This window comes from Echinops telfairi, unplaced genomic scaffold (assembly GCF_000313985.2).
Source record: "Echinops telfairi isolate 266 unplaced genomic scaffold, ASM31398v2 ScPeMD7_3533;HRSCAF=4204_0, whole genome shotgun sequence".
NCBI classification, from domain to species: Eukaryota; Metazoa; Chordata; class Mammalia; order Afrosoricida; family Tenrecidae; genus Echinops; species Echinops telfairi.
The window spans coordinates 36,902,548-36,921,308 of record NW_022107431.1 but is presented as its reverse complement, the minus strand read 5'-3'; the positions used below and the strand labels follow the sequence as shown (position 1 = coordinate 36,921,308).

Below are 18,761 nucleotides of genomic sequence, written 5' to 3'. Positions count from 1 at the left end.
TGTCTCAGAACCCCCCGGGACAGGTCTACCCTTTCTATACAACTGCTAGGACTGGGTGGAAGTGAGTTGTACTGCATTGAGTAGATCTGCTGCATGGCACTCTCTAAAATGTTGAAGCGCATTTATGGCGCTTTGAGGAGTCAGGTGCCCCTGACCTAAGACATAGCATTCATATGTATATGGAAATAAGAAAGAGCAAACAATAATAGGTGCACTTGAACTGTGCTGCTGGGAAAAAGTACAACCAGAATGTTCCTTAGACGTGAATATGGTGAGACTTCCTCCCACTTTGGACATGTTATTAAGAGAGACTAGTCTCTGGAAAAGAATAGCAAGCCTGGTAAAGTAGAGGGTTAGTGGAAAATGAAGATCCTCTGATGAGACGGATTGACAAAGTGGCAGAAGCCGTGAGCTCTCCCCTAACAACTATCGTGAGAATGGTGCATGGTATTTTCAAATGCCCCATATACATGCAAATGTAAGGAACTTTGAGAAAAAAATTGATGCATTTGAATTATGGTGTTGCAGAAAAATATTAACTGTATCATGGACTGTCAGAATGAACAAGCTATTCTGGAAGAAATACAGCCAGAATATGCCTTAGGACACAATGGTAAGACTTTTGTGTCTGATTATTTGGACATGCTCTCATGAAGGACCCAATCCAGGAAAGGTACAAAAGGTACATCATGCTTGGCTAAGTAGAGGGCCGGCAAAAAGAGGAAGACCTGGAGCGAGATGGATTGCCACAGTGACAGCAGCAATGGAATGCAGCATGGCAGCAGCTGTAAGGGTGGCATAGGACAGGGCAGGGTTTTGTTCAGTGTGCACAGGGTCTGTGAGGGCCAATTCCATGACACCTGATGGCAACACTCCAGTCTTTTCCACTTAGAGCTGAGTGGTGAATCACATCAGATCTCATCATGGCGGCTGATTATGTCCTTACCAGTTGGCAGGTTGTTAAATCTTGGAATGAGAATTGCTCGATAGTAGCTGTGTAGGGCAGAGTAGAACCAGTCTCTGGGGTTTCTGAGACAGTAAATCTTTTGGGGAGCAGAAAGCCTCCTCTTTCTCCCAATGGAGAGGCTGGTGGGTTTGAACTGCCCACCATAAAGTTTGCAACCCAACTCATCACCCGCTATGCCATGAGGGCTCATTACATACTGTCAATTGTACTATGACTTAAATACCGAACACCTGAGAATCATTGCTCAGTCAAATTGACACATGTTTGTGGACCAGAGATGGAGGGTCACAAGGCAGTCAATGACAGAGTCTGTTAGACTGGAACATGTTGAATCATAGTTTTTCTTGGGAGTATTTTTTATTATATGAAAATGTTTACAGGTCATATTTTTTCTAATCAAAATGAAAAACAGCTTGAATCATCTTATTTATAGAATTACAATTTATATTTTTGTAAGAGTCCTATAATCGTCGCCATTTGGCATTGAGTTAGCCAGTAAGGTGTTATTGTCTTGGCAAGTTGATAAATAGCCAAATAAGAGGTATTGGATCAGATCCATGTTGTAAGGCTGGGACTCCTTACTGCAGAGAGAACAGAAAGGAGATTGAGTGGCTTAAACTTCACCACACATCACAGGGGATAATAGCAAATGAGAGCCCCGGACAGACTGTATTTACCTCGCCAAATGTCTACTCAGCACAAGGCAGGCATGCCCCCTTGATGTCCTGTTCCATACGAGCACAATAATTTCTGCTAGTCATAACTATCTGAAGACAATAAATCTAGATCAGTAGTAGTGAGTGACTAGGGTAATTGACCATGAAGGTGGTATTGAAATTGAGACATGGATCGTAAGGGGGAGATTGTGGGTGAGGAATAGGCCTAGAAAGGACCCTGAGGCAGGAACTAGCTTCCACTGTTTCAGATATCTGACGAAGTCTAATGTGGTTGAAAGGTTGTGGACCAGGGGGAGAGTATTGCAAGCTCAGAGCAGAATGGCAGGCAGGGGCTGGATTGGGCAGGACCAGTCCTCTATGAAGAAGTGTTTAGGGCTTTTCCTAGGTGCAGTGGGGAACTACTGGAGGGCTGAAGCAAAGATATGATGTGATGGTTTTCAATTGCCTGCCAAGTGGAAAATGGGCATTTACATAAACAAGGGTAGATGTGAATAGACTATTCAGGAGACTATTATATAGAAATGGTAGCACTTTAGACTAGAGGGGAAAAAATCAAAACTAATTCTACAGAGTCTGATTATGATAACCTAGGTGTTCCAAGGTAGGATTGCCCCATAGAACCATCTCTCCTGAGTCACTAGGTGACAAAACTTAAAGTTGCTATGCAAATTTGGTCTTTTTGTTTCAAAGATCATCCTTGTGGAAATGGTACATTCTGAGACCTGATGGAGCCCGGCCCCTTCTCATCACACTCAGTCCTTCTCAGGGTTTCCCTAGTCCAAGGGGGTGCTCATAAAAATAGTCTATAATGCGTGCTAAACAAGACATTTCAAGACTTGTATGACCGAAGACGTCCGATGCTCAGATGTGCCTAAGAGCAAATCAGTTCATCTCCACCTGCTTTTTCATCTGAAAATAGTTGCAGTCCGTTTCCTTTCTGGGGTTTCTGTGTGATTGAAGTGAGACAGTGTAAATACACAACAGATCATTCGGCTGTGAGAACGGTCATCTGCTGCCTCCCGGGTCAGGGGAACGTAGAGAAATACACATTCTCTCCCCACATCAGAAATAACTAGAGGGAGAGAAGCTCCCCCATCACTCAAGTCATTTTGTCTCAAAATCCACTAAGTGGGACTGCAATGGACTAGACTAAAGATTAGCACTGAGGATGTAGAGTCCTGTCCTGAAATTATTCGTCCGTTTTCTCTTTCTGCACACAATTGAAAAGGAAAGGAGGAGAAAGCAGGTTTCATTGAATAGAGTCACACTCATGACCAGCCCATAGGTAGGGTTTTCTGTGGCTGATTTTTCGGGCACAGGTCAATAGGCTTTCTTCTGAGGCTGCTCTGTGAGTACTAGAACCTCTATGATTAATTGCCGCATATGTTCACTGTTGGCACCCTGCAGGCATCCCCTCTAAAGAATAGGTAATGATAAGTACCAGTTTTGAGTTCTTGCTGTGTGCCTGGCACTTCCCTGAGTGTCCTCTGAAATGTATTATCTCCATGTGCGATTGGCTCCGTACTGCATAGCTCTTAGGCAGCATGGCCAGGATTGGAACCTGTGGCTGTTTTACTTGCTTTTAATCTCTGCAATCTTCTGATTGCAAAATTTTCCTTCTGTGTATAAAAATAAAGCTCATAGAACACAATCACTCAGGAATAACAGTTTACTTGAAAAGTGTCTGTGTGACTAAGATTGATGTTTTCATTAAAAATAAGTGCTGGGACGGGACGATGCTCTCATTTATAACCAAGTAGTATTGGGTAGTATTGTGAATTTTCCAAGTATCTTCCTATTCTGTTGCCACATTTTGACTGTTTAACTGCCCACACTCTTCCCAAAGAGAACTATTCCTGGACTTTCAACACGATGGCAAATGAGAGGAACTGGTATCTGAGCTGTGAACCTGGTGATGGATTTTGCAGCTGAGCATCAGCTGGCACATAAGCATTTCCTACACTTTTCCTCTGAAAAAGGAGTTTGTAAATGTGACAGGACAGCAAAATGATTTCAGTCCTCTAATGGGATATATTGCTTTACTTGATAAATTTTAATAATTTTTTGGAAGGAAAGACTCTAGATAAGTTGTGCTTTAGTGATTTGATTTATTCAGGATCATTACTGCATCGTGTGTTATGAAGCTGTGATTCTCTAAAGTAATTCCACAGTAAGGATCCTAAGGAAATAAGCCCAGGTCAGAGAAAAGACTGAAAGAAAAGTAAGTAGTTTCTTTGTAATATAAACCCAAAATCCACATTCTCAAGACCAAGTGATCTTTAATACAATAACTTAGACAACAGCAACACAGAAAACAATATGTTCATCAGGAGTTTGTGAATGTTCATAAATGTGACTGGCTAACACTCATGTATCAGGAAATGTGTGTATCAGGGTTGTACACTTTCATTTTACGTAATCAGCCTGCACACTGACTAAATGATTCTGAGAAGCTGAATTATATGGGGAAGAATGAAGCATCACAAGTGGAGGAAGCCTCATTAACAACCTGTGATAGGCAATGATACAACCGTTCTTGCTCAAAGCAAAGAGGACCTGAAACATATGCTGATAAAGGTCAACCCTATAGCTGTCTGTTTGGAATGCACACCATTGTAAAGGAAACCAAAATTGTTACCACTGGACTGATAAACCACATCATGATAAACAAAGATTGACGTTATAAAGGATTTAATTTTATTTGGATCCACAATCAATGCGCATAACGACCACAGTCAGGAAATCACATGTCATATTGCATTGGACAAATCTACTGCCAAAGACCTCTTTAAAGTGTTAAACAGCAAAAGAATCACTTTGAGCATTACGGTGGGTCTGACCCAACTCATAGTAGTTTCAAATGTCTCATATGCCTGTGAAAGCATGATAGTAAATAAATACCTGCGAAGAATTGATGCATTTGAATTAGAGTGTCAGCAGAGGATAGTGAAATCACCTTGGACAACCAGAAGACCAAGCAAATATTCGCTGGAGGACGTTCAGCCAAAACGCTCCTAAGAATCAAGGACGGTGAGACATTGTCTCAAGTACTTTGTTCATATTAGCAGTAGGACTGGTCCCTGATAAGGACATTATGCTTGCTGAGACAGAAGGTCAGAAACAAGGAGAGAGCCCTGTGATGAGATGGTCTGACACAGGCTCCAACAATTGCGTGAAATCTAACAATTGTGAGGAGGGGGCAGGTCCAGGCCCTGTTTTGTTCCGTTGTTCCTAGGGGGTCACTACGAGGCCAAACCAGCTTGTAGACACCTAACAACCATCACAACAATGAACAGTCATATAGAAAAAGCCCTCTAAAATGGTGGAAGCTGAAATCCTTCTACTTGGTATATGAGGGGGTACCCCCCCAAAAAAAATAAGACAGAATTGCACTGGGCAGGGTGCAGCTTCCCGCTAGGTGAACATCAAGCAACTCACTCTGAGTTAGTGCACCCAGTGGTGTCCTCTGGGAAGGTTCTCTCGGGTTACAGTGGTTTTTTTTCCGTGAAAGCAGTTTCACTTGAACCTAACCTTGTTTTTTGTGATGGCCAATTTAGGATAAGTGTTCGGCTATGAAATTTTGTGTCCTGCTCTGGAAAATGCTGCAGAAACTCTTGTGATGTTGAACACAACTTACAATGACAACGCTATGGGAAAAACTCAAGTGTACAAGTGATTTTCTCATTTCAAAGAAGGTGAAATGTCGATTGATGACAGACCTCGTTCTGTACATCCGTCATCTTCCTGAATGGATAAAAATGTTGACTCGTAGTACATTTGGAGTTTGCTCCAGTAGGTCAGACTGGTAATCAAGCCTTCTATTTAAAGGTTCTGAAAACATTGTGGAGCAGTGTGCAACAAAAAAGGCCTGATTTGTGGCAGATGGAGGACCGGTTTTGCCACACAGCAACGCACCTGCTCACGCAGCCATCTCAGTGTGCCAGTTTGGGGCAAAAAACAGCATACCTCTCTGGCCCCTCACACCTTACTCTCCTGACCTCACTCTGTGTAACATGTTTTTGTTTCTGTCAATGAAGGAAAACATGAAAGGACAGTGATTTGATGACGTAGAAGAGGTGAAGAAAAACTGAGGGAGGTACTGCCAGCCATTCAAACAGATGAGTCTGAAATATGTTTCCAAGAATGGAATCACAAATTTGACAAATGTATTAAGTGTAATGGAGAGCATTTTGAAGGTGATAAGGTTATTTTGTAAAAAAAAAAAAAAAAATTAAATACATAGCTTTGTAAAAAAAATCCGGGTTTTTTTGGATACCCCCATGTATGCCCTAGAGAAGTCAGAGTCATGGTACAAATAGATATATGTATGTCATATCCATTGTAACAATATCAAGAAGATGGAAGCAACCTAAAAGCCCATCAATTAAAAAATGGAGAAACACATTTTGGGACATACACACGGAACTCCTCATGAACCTGGATGACCTGATGCTGAGTAAAAGTAGTCAGTCACAAAGGGCAAACATTACATGAAACCACCGTGGTAAAAAATCAAGAAAAACCTTCATACTTAAAGAAGCGTTCTCCAAAGTTTAGCAGGAGTAGGAAAGGAAGGGTGGGTGAGTCACTCAATAGAGGCCAAATGGGAGCGAAAGTGGGCGACAGGGGAAGCAGTATATAATAAGAGGGAGGTGGTTAAAAAAATGATGCGGGTGATGCAGGAGAAGCCACTGGGAGGAATACAAGAGAAGGTAAACACTGTTATATATCCACCTCTTCACTAACAGTTATCCAGGAGTGGAACATGGATAGATGCCCAGGCTGTAAACCTCTGTGGGCAGGAGAGTGGGAGTATACGTGCAAATTATACATGTATATTGAACGGAGAATATTTGCCCTCACTTCAAATATATTCATGAATGTGGTAGAGCACACAAGAGGCATAATGATGAATACATTTTAGGTATAACCGAACACCTTCAGGAAATGAGTCATTAGACCTAGTACCTGAAATTAATCCATGATATTCTTTGTCAGCTGCGGGTAGAGAAATTCATTCTGAATCATGATTTTAGCAATCCTAGGAATGCCTAATTCTAAACCACACCCAAGTCATCAGAGCCAAGTGTTAGAGTCCTTTGGAACCTCTTCCAAGAAGTAACTCCTGGGAAGCCAGCGATTCAGCCAGCTCCAGTCTTCCCTGACTGCCTTCTGCCTGAGGTTTCCTAGACCAGTGTGTCTGAATCATCTCAGGGAATTTGTAACCACAGATTCTGTGTCAGGATATCAGGGGCTGGGGCTGCAATTCTAGAAGTTTAATACGCAGGGTCTTCATTACTGAGTCTTAATTAATTAATTAAACTATTTTTTAAAAGATCATTTTATTGGGGGCTCTTATAGCTCTTATAACAATCCATACATCAATTGTTTCAAGCATATTTGTACATGTATTGCCATCATAGATTTCTAAGTATTTACTTTCAATTTGAGCCCTTGGTATCAGCTCCTCTGGTTTCCCTCCCTACCCCTTCCCATCCACAAGACCTCTTGATAAATTAGAAATTATTATTATTTTCATATCTTACATGGACCGCTGTCTCCCTTCACTCACATTTCTGATGTTCATCCCTCCTGGGGGGCATGGTTATGAGTCAATCATTGTGATTGCCCCTTCCTCCCCCCACCTTTCCCCTACCCTCCTGTTATAGCTACTCCCACTTCTGTTCCTGAGAGGTGTATCTGACCTGGATTCCATGTGTTGTGAGCTCTTATCTGTACCAGTGCCCATACTCCCATTTAGCCAGAACTGAAATGAACTGAAAGGCAGGACTGGGGTCATGGTAGTGGGGGATGAGGAAGCCTCAAAGAACCAGGGAAATGTTGTGTGTTTCATCAGTGCTAGACTGAGCCCTGGTTGACTCATCCCTTCCTTGTGACCCTTCTGTGAGGGGAACTGCATCTCACTTTAGTCCACACACTGAATTACCCTAGAGAAACTCTGTGATTTCTTCAGTGGGACTCAATCCAGAGATGATGATTTCATTGGTATGGAGTTGGCGTGGGCATCAGGATTGTAGCTGCTCATCGGTTGTTTATGTGTGTGTGTTTGTGAACCTCTGCTTTAGGCAATACCATCCCAGCTCTTAGTCCTTGTCTAACTCCTACAGGAGAAAAGCCTTGGTGAGCTGCTTCCACGGAGATTGCATCCTAGGAAGCTCTATGGACCAGTTCAACTCTGTCCTGCTCTGGGTCCAGTGACTCGGATTCCACTTGAGGGCACACAACAGCAATCCGCCATCAGAACTCCTTTTTATCCCTTGATTTCTCCATCTGGTTGATTTTTCAGAAAACTCAGCTACATTTTCTGCCTATCCCTTCGTAGCTGATTGTGGGCACAGTTCTTACTTGGGACCCTGGATGCTTAGCTTGATTAACTCTCCTAGCCAAGTGAGTGAGTGGCCGATTGTCTTCCCTCAAGCCTTGAGAGACCCCATCCCAATTTTCTACAACTCTCTCCTTGACGTATTGAGGGGGAAATAGTAAAATTAAAGAAACAGCATGACTTAATCTTCCCACCACTACAGTGATATCCCCACTCCATGTCTGTGTGTGGCCATGTGAACTACCTGTCATTGAACACCCTCCATCCACCAGCTTCCTGCGTCCACCCCCTTCCTTCGCCTGGTCACTTATTCCTGAAATGATGGCTCTGGCTCCTCGGTCATCGGTTTCCCCACTCTTCTGGATGGTCCCCATCAGCGGTGGCATGCGGGGGTCTTTCCTGTCACTACGAAAGCCATCGAGCTCATTTTTGCCTCTGGTCACCACCTTCTTTCCTTGCGGTTCCCCAGCTGCTGAAAGTTCGTTTCCAGCTTGAGAAACAGCCTCGCTTTTTGCCAGATCTAGTGGCTGACCTTGCTTGACCTTGCACCGTCCTTCGTCTATGATTGATTGCTCGCTACGAAGTACTTGCTGCTCTTGACTTCCCTGGCCGAGTCCTTTCCCCCATTGTGCTCCGCAGACACCCTAGCCTTTCCAGGCGTGGTACATGTCCGTACTTTCTCCTCTGTGCCTGGTCAACTCCTTCACCTTTTCCTGGTCTCTCTTCCTCGTCACCTCCTAAGAAAGGCCTTCCTTACACTTCTTTCCAGTAGCCATTGCCACCCATCCCTGCACTTCCTCTAGCTGCGGATCCTGGTTTTGCTGTTGTCTCTCTGCTTTTCTCATAGCCTTTGTCACCAACTGAAATGCTGTATATTTACTTGCGAACCAGAGGCTGTTCATTCATCAGAGATCCCCTCCACCAGTAATATAAGGTATTGCGATGTTATCCATACTACAAAATCCTTACAGGCATGGATTTTCCCTTCTCTGGCTCTGTACCAGAATTGGAGCCCATCTAGCACATAGTAGACACTTAAGTCATTCTGTGTGAAATACATGACTGCTCCTGAAACCAGTCTCTATTTCCCATAGAGAATGCTTAGGCCCACCATGTTATTCACTGTAGGCAAACTTCATCAATTGTAAAATTTCTCTTTCGACTCATGACTGGATTTTCTCTCGTCTGCCACCGAATAGGACGCATTCCTCCATTCTGAAAGACCCAGTAGCTCCCCCACGATGGGCCGTGGAGCGAGCTTGGCTTCTTTCTTCTTCTGTCTTGAGACTGCAGCAGTCTCCTGTCTCTGTGCGCCCAAGTCTACAAACGTGCTTCAGATCCCACAGGAAAAAAGTCTTCCAAGAGTTTGAGCACTGTGTGTTCTTAAAAAAAAAATCCTCCATTTCTTTAAAGATATATAACTGCTGCCTCTCCCAAGATATTTTTACATTGTGTCCCTGGAGGAAGAATACCAGCTGATGGCTTAGTGCAGGGCAGGGGCTCGCAGACAGACAGTCTGGCTCCGATGCGTGCTCTGTGGGTGCTCCCCCAGCGAATCAGTGTTATGATCTTGATCTAGAAAAGTGCATACTTGATTCGAACTTGGCTGTAGACTGGGGATAGCTGGCTTTGAACCAAACATTTAAGCGCCATGGCCTGTGTTCATTATCTTCATCTTCCTCCTCTCAGTCTCTCGGTGGTGAACAACATGTATTCGGTATTTTTAGGAGCACTGTTCATTGTTGTTGTAGACACTGAACCTCTTGGACCATTGTCTACATATAATGTGTATCACAGCTTCCACAAAGACTTTTTAATGCCTTTTTCATCCCATGTTTTCCATTCGGTACCCATTTTCCCCATCACTTCATTGTAGACCCTAAACTCAACACTCAGAACAGTAAAATTGAAATGAGGCAGTAACTCTTGATTCATAAGGTGGCGCATGTTTTTACAAATATCTAATGAAAACGAGCAAACATGTCTGTATAAAATTTGGACACAGTCCAGAGTTTGTTTCGCTCTCAAATGCCTGATAAAACGCAAATGGCAGGCGCTGCGGCTCCTGCGCCGGAGTCTGGCGCACAGAGCTGCTGCGGAGGCTCCGCCCGCAGAGGGACAAGGGCCTGTCGTCTCACATGGAGTCCTTGGGGCTGACCTTGGAGCCTTTGGGACTCCAGGTCATCTTTCTTGGAGCCTTCCAGTTGTTTAGTTGGAAAAGCTGAATACTGTAAGCCGGTTACTTAAGGATTGCCTGTCCCAATGATTTAGTAAGATGGACCAAAGAAGTAAAAAATAGATACTCGAAAATCCGCCCTCACCAGACGTTCTCTTAAAAAATTAGCTCACCACCTCTTACAAGCCTGATTTTCCTTGGCCCGTGACACAACCAAGCCCTGCCCATCTGTGCCAAGCCTCCGGCAGGGCCAACAAAAGGCTCCCCTTTCAACAGGCTCTGCTCCCTCCAAACCTTAATAAAAGGCAGCTAGTTCACACTCCAGCAAACCTCCAACCTAAACTTTCCCAGTTAACTAACGATATTTTGCCAAAATACTTCCTAAGCCCTGGCTCTCATGAGAGTGTGTGATGTGGAATCGCCACAGCGGGACAAGCAAACAAATAGCCCTCCCAGTGCCACGGGTTACGTTCCAGGGAAGTGCTCGAACCGAGTTTCCATCCTGCATGCTCCTTAGAGAATTCTCGTGTTGTTTGTTTACCTGTTTGCATGCCTATCAGATGTCTACCTGTGTGCATGCTTATCAGATGCACAAAATGCTTTCTTCATGGATTTTCCTATCACTGGGTGGGTGGCGTGGAGGGTTACGGACCTCAGAAGTGCGGACTTGGTGAAAGAGACAATAGGTGAACAGCCTCCTTCCTCCCACCCCCATGAATCTCTTCTGGCAAAGAAGATGAAAGATGAAAATAAGAAATTCAGTACTTTTATTTAAAACTTAAAAATTGGATAGTCGTCGGAGAAGAGCGCGTCGTCAATATGTAAACCTTTTCAAGAAGCGATATCTGAACCCGCGTCTGAAACATGTATCTTCAGGGCAGGATCCATCCATCAGTAACACAATGGAGTAGCGTGGAGCTCAGTGTTAATACCCTGCACCCGTGAACATTCCTCAAAAGCATAGAGCGTCCCTAATGGAATTATGTGTTTTCATGCTATAATTACATTTGATTTTCCCTGATATTTCTGTAGACTTTTTGTTCACGGTTCCATGACTAGACAGAATATTTACAAGTTTTCCACGTCCTCTGTCTATACACCTCCCCCGCCCCAAGAGACTCAAAATAGAGATTTTTAACAAAAGAGGCAAAGGTATGTTCTTTAAAGAGAGAGAGGGAGAGAAGAGAGATCAGTTTCATACTTGAAAGAAAAAGAGCAAGGAAGTCTACAAGGTTCAGAATTCCGTGTGACACCAGATAGACTCAAATACCTTCGTGTCCTTGAAGAGATGCATGTGGATGAAACGGAATCTAGTTGACCTTTGGCTATGAGTCAGAATTGACTTGTCGTTGAGGTAGGTTTTGGTTCTGGATCTGTATCCCCAACTGGACTTGCCACAGGGAGACTGATGAATCTTAACAGTAAAATAATGCTGGCTAGAGGATACAGTCCTGGGGGTGCCGCTATGGGGATATAAATATCCATTTTTGAAAAGTGAAACTCTCCAGCCATGAAATCCACAGAATTCCCAAGTGAAGAAATACAGTTAGAGAATGTGGTTGGCATACCAAAAGCAAACAAACCCCACTCACTGCCATCGAGTCAATACTGACTCGATCGTGATCCCCTATGGGTTTGCGAGACTGTAACTGTTTACAGGAGTAGAAGGCCAAGTCTTTCTCCTGAGGAATAGCATGCTATTGGTTTTGAACTGCCAACCATGCAGCTCTCAGCCCAGTGTGCAACCAGAACTCCGCCAGGACTCTCTGTTGACATACAGTATGTAACTTTTCTCTAACATATCGTATCGCTATTGTCATACACATCTTTCCACATCAATATTGATGCTTTATTAGTAAACCCCAGTAACATTGATTTTCCTTAGCACTCATTCCATCTTCTGTATATTTTAAAGGTTACAGTATATGTGACTTACACTCTCGGAGGTCTTTCGTGAAGCACTCTAGTAGGAAGGACACAAAGAAAGTTCGTTTTGCCAATGTAGCTCTGGAATGAAGAGGGGTTTTTATTTGCAAATGGAATAAGTTCAGGTGTGTAGATGAAGACCTTGGAACATGACCCAGGTTGCATGTTCTTATCATTACTTGTAATATAGCTGACATTATGATTTTCCAATTTCTTTTCTATATTACTGAAAACACAATTTCATTTTCCTCTTCTCAAATCTCTACAGTCTGGCTCCTGGCCCAGCCACTCAACCCAAATCACCCTCTAAGGTCTTCCAAAACAGCTTCTCAGCCAAAACCAATAGTATCCTTCTAGACTTGTCAGCTATATTCAAAACCACATTCTTCTCCATCTAATACCCATTCCAGCCTCAAATGCTCCGGATTTGTCTCCTTCAGTTTGCTGTGTTCCTTCCACCTCCAGGCTCACACCTATAGGGACTTTCCTGCAGGGATCAGGCCAGCATTTATGATTTCAGGAAGTGTTGCTATTAATGATTTCTCAATTTTTAGTGCAAAATGCTTTTTGGACTTTTAGCGCTTTATCTCTTGATTCCCATACATTCAAGTGCAGTTAACCTGGTAAAGGAAGAGATCTAGTCTTGATTCTCAACTCCTTGTTCGGCTAATGTCTTGTTTGTATAAACAAAAGTGGAGTCATTTCGACTCTTACTCCCTTTGCTTGCACTGCTGCTATTCTGGGCTGTGGAGTTGGTTCTTGCCCCTGCACCCTTATGCCCAGCCGACGGAAGCCTGCCCCATGCCATTTTCCTGAGCAGCCTTGTGTTTGGCTCATGGTGGCAGCATGTGTATCGCTTCACTTTATTGAGGGTCTTCTTTTTCCTGACCCTCTCCTTTACCGAGAAGGCTGCCCTTCTCCAAGGGTGTGCCCTCCTGAAAACGTATTCAAAGCCTGGAGACAGTCTCCCCATCCTCACATCCAAGAAGCGCTCGGGCTTTACTTCACCCACGAGAGATGGGTTCGTTCAGTGCAGGGCCCACAGTCTGTTCGATAGTCTTCAACATCACCATAATTTAAATACGCCGATTCTTCCTAATGCACATTTATTGAATTACTATTCTTTTCATTTCCCTCCATTCTTCCTTATTGAATTTTAATTAAATGTAGGTTAGAACAGACTATACACATAATCAGAAGGAATTGCCCATTATCCTCTTGATGGAAATTCATTAAGAATGACTTGGTGATTTCATTCTCTGCCTTCTCTTAATATCCCACCTCCACGTAACCTTCTTTACAAGTGATTGGCCTACTTCCTGCCCGTGATTACATGTCCTCATTGTGAAAATGACATCCTTTTCTTGTTCTGAAAGCCTGCTTCACTTGTCAGTACCCTACTTCAACACCTTTCTCCCAGGGGTTTCCACGGAGTAATGTAAACTGAGTCATATGCTCTGGCATGCTTGCTTTCTCTTTCTGTCATGAACACACGATTTTATGAGAAAACGTCTTCACATGTGTATAAATTGCTGTAAATTCAGGGATTTCGTTATGCATTTGGTATGTCTCAAATCTCTTTAGAAATGATCCTTTTTCAGAAAATTGACCTGTCTTTTGGATCTCAGTTAAAATTTCAAATAGGTTTTCCCTCACACCACACATCAGCATGCACTTAAAATGCGTGAACAATAACCGTGTCTCCTGAGATCCTCATTAGGTATGCATTTTCTTTTCAGGATCCCCCAATGGCTGTAACCCTCGGACTCCGAATGGAGGAAATGATTTTCAGTCTTGCTGATACACATTTATTTTTCAATGACTTAGAGGTAAGCGCTTAAAGAGGGGAGAATAGTTGTATCCAGCACCTAAAAGTGCTCAGTGGTTTCTATCGGTGCCGATCACCTCAAGAAAAGAGAAGAAATATCATTCAAGAGAGCTATAAAGTTCCTTTCAAAGGAAAGAAGAATATGCAAAAAGATAAGCAGATAGCTTCGTTGTGTTAATGAGAAATATACAAGTAAAATATTTAGAATAAAAACAAAAGGGCATCTGTAAATCTCTTATATCATAAGAGCAGGTCTGCTTTGCTGTCCTGTTACATATATACATTTATATATGTATACTACCCCCCGGTATGGTTAGTATGTTAATCTCAACACAATGTGCACCTTCAGAATCAATGTTAGTAAGTGGAATACTATTAAGTTAAATGTTAGAAAATTATGCACAGATGCTATTCATAGCGATAGGATGAATCAATGAAATGTGTAGCTAAACTGAAGCCTAATGGTAGTCTACATTATCATTCCTGTATGCATCCCCTCTGGGGGACACCATGCTAGACCTGATACACAGCTCATACATCCTTTGACTGGTTTCTTTTTTACTCATTTAGTTTTCCATTTCCAAACCCTAATGTCTAAGAGATAATCATGAGGATAGGAAATCCAAATAAAATCATCTTAGAGAAATAGCCTCAGAATAACTGAGCAGGTTCTGCAGATCTCATATAATACACATACTAATGGCCTGAGATATTAGGCATTTAGAAGATAGAATTTAAGTAATTAGGTAGTTGGAACATTGGGAAGAAGTATTGCTTGATTGAGCCTACCTATGCCAGAAAAAACCCTTAATTTTCTTTTTTAAATGGCATATAATTTTTATCTCATACTTTTCCACTGAAATAAACACATATATTATGAAGAGCGAGGGAGATTCTTATTACCAAGACTCTAACTTGTGTGACAGATTTTATGTGGAATTTTCCACTAATTAATTTATAACCATTCGAAGTGAGAATACATATTATATTGATTTTGCCAGAGGGAGCCAGTAGGGTCCCAAGTATAGGAATCATGCCCCAGGCTACCATTTAACTCATGCTGTACTTGGATTTTAACCCAGGCCTATGTGGGCCCACACATGCTGCTGCCCTTACATTATGCTGAAACGAAAAGTTCATGAGAGAAAAACATACCAACTTAGTGAGCGATGATGTTAAATAGGCTTTAAAATTGACAAGGTCTTACGCCTAGTTTTAGTTCCATGTGCGATGCGCACAGCTGAAAAGGATGGCTCAGGAATCCATGAAGATGTGTGTGGAAATCAGCTGTGTACAAGCATTGTTGGATGTTTTCTCCTCAGTGTGTCCTTGGTTTTACTGGGTAATAAAATTAATGTCTGGTTCAAAGGGTCTTTTTTCTTTAATGAACAATTTGAGACATCAGTCTTCTTAGACAAGTTTTTTAGTTTTAGATATGTAAAATAATAATCACCTCTCTAAACCCAATTTAAAATAATCCTACTCCTTAGGTTCTGGCACGAAGAATGATTTTTACATACATGATGACGGGAAACAAATTATAACCATGTTTGGACCTTGAATTTTCTCATATAGAAGATAGTTTTTTTTATGTTTGCTTTTTTGCCCATGAAGTGTGTTGTTCTCATTCTAAAGAGGATTCTAGGATTATTAGCATTTTCAAAGGCATGCAAAGAAAACAATGACTTTTTTTTCTCTCTAGATTTTTTAATTCTCACTTCATTAGTTATTTTTTAGTAGAAATAAATGTAACAAGTGACCCCATAGTTATTTTTGGTGACGCATTTGAAGCCAGATGGAGTAAATTTAACACTTGATGATTAAAAGACAAGTGAAATGAGAAGGTGAAAATTTCATATAATCAATGTGTATATATATTATATATGTGTGTGTGTATTTGAAATTAATACTGGTATATCATGTTATGATCAGCTATGGTGCTTTAGGACTCTTAGTTTGGGACTAGATATTATATTGAATGTATCTTTATGGAATATCTGACAGGCTCTCTGGTAGATAGAGTGACAGAAAATCTCGGTAGCCTTTTCCCCCTCTAATTATATCCTCTTTTTTTTTTTTTGCTGTATTTTAAAATACAGTAAGAATTCCATTGGATTCAAACTGTGAAATGCAGCTATCCAACATTGTTGAGTTGAATCAATGAAGTAATCGACTCTGAGTTTACATTAAATGAACTCTCAGTAAACATCAGTGCACATGAACAGAGTTAAAATTCCCAAGGAAACTCAGAAGTTTATTATTACCTTCAGGGGGATAAATAAGCACTAAAATTAATAAAGTTGGAATAATAGTGATCAACATCTCTTAGTCCAGTTACATAGACAACCTTCCACATCTGAATGTGAGAGTTATTTTGTTTTCACACAATTTCCCTTTGCATAAATCTTTGGCAGGCCAGCGCTGTCCTGGGCTGGGCCCCCAGACTAGAAGGAAATCTATTTGTGTTTCTACTGACAACAGGACAATTCCTTATCAGAGTAGCTCCAGTTTTTTTCCTCTAATATATTAAATCTTTGGACTCCTTTATTTTTTTCCAGACTAAAATCTAATTGAAGACTTAAATCCTTCCATCGATACTGCAGCATATGTAGTAACAGCTGCTTCTCACATAATTCCTTAAATGATACAGATTTAAACCCTCCTAATAGACACTTACTTCACTACTTCCTGCCCAAGTGCAGAGAAGCCAAATGCACATACCAGTCCCCCTAAGCCAAGGGCATTCTGTCTAAATGAAATGTGTTAGTGCAGTCAGAATAACTTCCAGCAGAGAAGGCGCCAGGGAGCACGGGAGCATCCAGGTGAGCAAAGGCTGCTGTGAATTATAAGTGATACAGATCAGGGGTAAATTTGTGCTCACCTTATATGCCAAAAGGATAAAGTCAAAGAATTAACCATTAGGTAGTTGAATTATCTCGGAGGTCTTCGATGACTACTACTACTACTAATAATAATGCCCAAACATTGCAGTGATTTTCAGTCCTTCAGATTTTAGTTAGAACGACTCTTGCAAAGTTTTTTAGTGTGAAAACAAATGAAGGAAAACTTATTCAGGTTTTTCTAAAAATTCAAATGACAGAAGTTCAGGTTGCTTTTACTGGACTATAAACCGCAGGCAATCATCCAGAGTAAACAATCAGAGTTAACTAGGCATAGATGCAGAGAGGAGTTAGAAAGCTGGAAAAACCTCAAACACAATTTCAAATACGGAGCTCATGGTCCAATAAGCTCGATGTACTGTTGTCCTCAGGGTAGCACACACATTTGTGGGGCGAACTATGTACACATTAATCATGTGCGTTATGACAAGAAATATCAGAAGAATTTCTCTGTAAAATAGGATAAACATACAAGTAACCTTGAGTTACCACGTCCATCAGTGGTATTCCCTTGATATACCTCCCCACTCTTGACATACACATCTTTTTACACATTCTCACTATCTAGGATACCGCGATTGAATATGCAAATAACACTATGGGAGAAGAGTATACGAATGGGTGATACTGTCAGTAATGATCACTTGCATAGACTTTTGCCATTCATCCCACAAGTGATTGTTGAAAGATTCCTCTAAGCCAGGTTGTACTGTAAGTGTGGCTATTTTCTGATGAACCAAACATCACCCTTGGGGAGCTTCCATTGAGTTTTCTGTTTGAAAGAACCTTGAACCAACTAGCTCATCCTTAAACTAGAGGAGAATCTAAGACACTATGTGTGGAAGGTTGGCGACCAGGTAGTAAATATTTGCCAGAGATTTCTAAGTCCTGTAATGAAGATAAATAGTAGGTGAAAAGTCTGTCTTTTAGCATGGTAGTCTATTTATAAGGAGCCCTGGTAGCATAGTGGTTACATGCTGGACTGCAAACTGCCAGGTCAGCAGTTCAAAACCACCAGCTGCTCTGAGGGAGAAAGATAAAGCTTTCCACTCCCATAAAGAGTTAGCGGATTAGAAAGAAATCTACAGGGGCAGATCTGTCCTGTCATCTAGGCTCGCTATGAGTTAGAATTGCCTTAGAGGCAGGCAGTTTTTTTTCTATATATACATGTAATGATTTATAAATTGATTTTGATCGGTAACTACTACGAGTGTCTGAATATGTGGATGTTGTAAGGTGCTGACAAGTCAGCTCCTACTCAAAGCGACCCTCTGACAACAGAAGGACACCCCACCCTCTCCCGTACTGTCCCCACCATTGTTTTAGGTTTGAGCCTGCCTGTTGCCACCACGGTGTCAATCCACCCTTTCAAGGGGCTTCCTCTTTCCACTGTCCTACCTTACCAAGCCTGATGTCCTTCTCCAGGGACTGGTCTTTCCTGATATGTCCAAAGTTCGTGAGAGGAAGCCTCACCATCCTTGCTTTTAAGGAGCATTCTGGTTGTATGTCTTCCAAAAATATGTGAATAAGATTAGATAATTTCAGACAGGGAAAAAGAGACCCAAATTGTTGGACAATTACCTATTCTGAGGTTAAAATAAGAACAACTTGTTTTAAAGGCCCTAATCTAAATGCCTCATCCAGAACATGTAATATTTTTCTGGAACTTCACTGTTTATTTGAAAATAATAAGAGCAGCAACACAAAAAGAAGAATATAATATATACTGAAAAGTTATCATTTGGATTTAGAAACTATAGTTTAAAATCAGGTCACTTGAAGATCATTTTCTTCTGAGAGGGAAAAACTTCATTATTTCCCTTTAACCTGTAACTATTCTCTTGAGTTTAAAAAACAGACCAAAATGAACCCCCATTAAAAAAAAAGGACAGGAAGTAAGCCTCTGATGATGCGATTACCATTTTCATGTTCACCTTCTGGTGG

At 41.7% G+C, this 18,761-nt stretch overlaps 1 protein-coding gene across 4 annotated transcripts in view; it reads left to right on the top strand.

Moving 5' to 3' along the window:
• EYA4 (EYA transcriptional coactivator and phosphatase 4) overlaps positions 1–18,761 on the top strand; it is a 299,787-nt gene that overhangs the window by 265,689 nt on the left and 15,337 nt on the right. For all 4 annotated transcript variants that reach the window (XM_004701992.2, XM_045294471.1, XM_004701990.2 and 1 more), the window contains one exon: positions 13,829–13,918. In XM_004701992.2, coding sequence (XP_004702049.1) covers positions 13,829–13,918 — 90 coding nt within the window. The remainder of the gene's footprint in view (positions 1–13,828; positions 13,919–18,761) is intronic.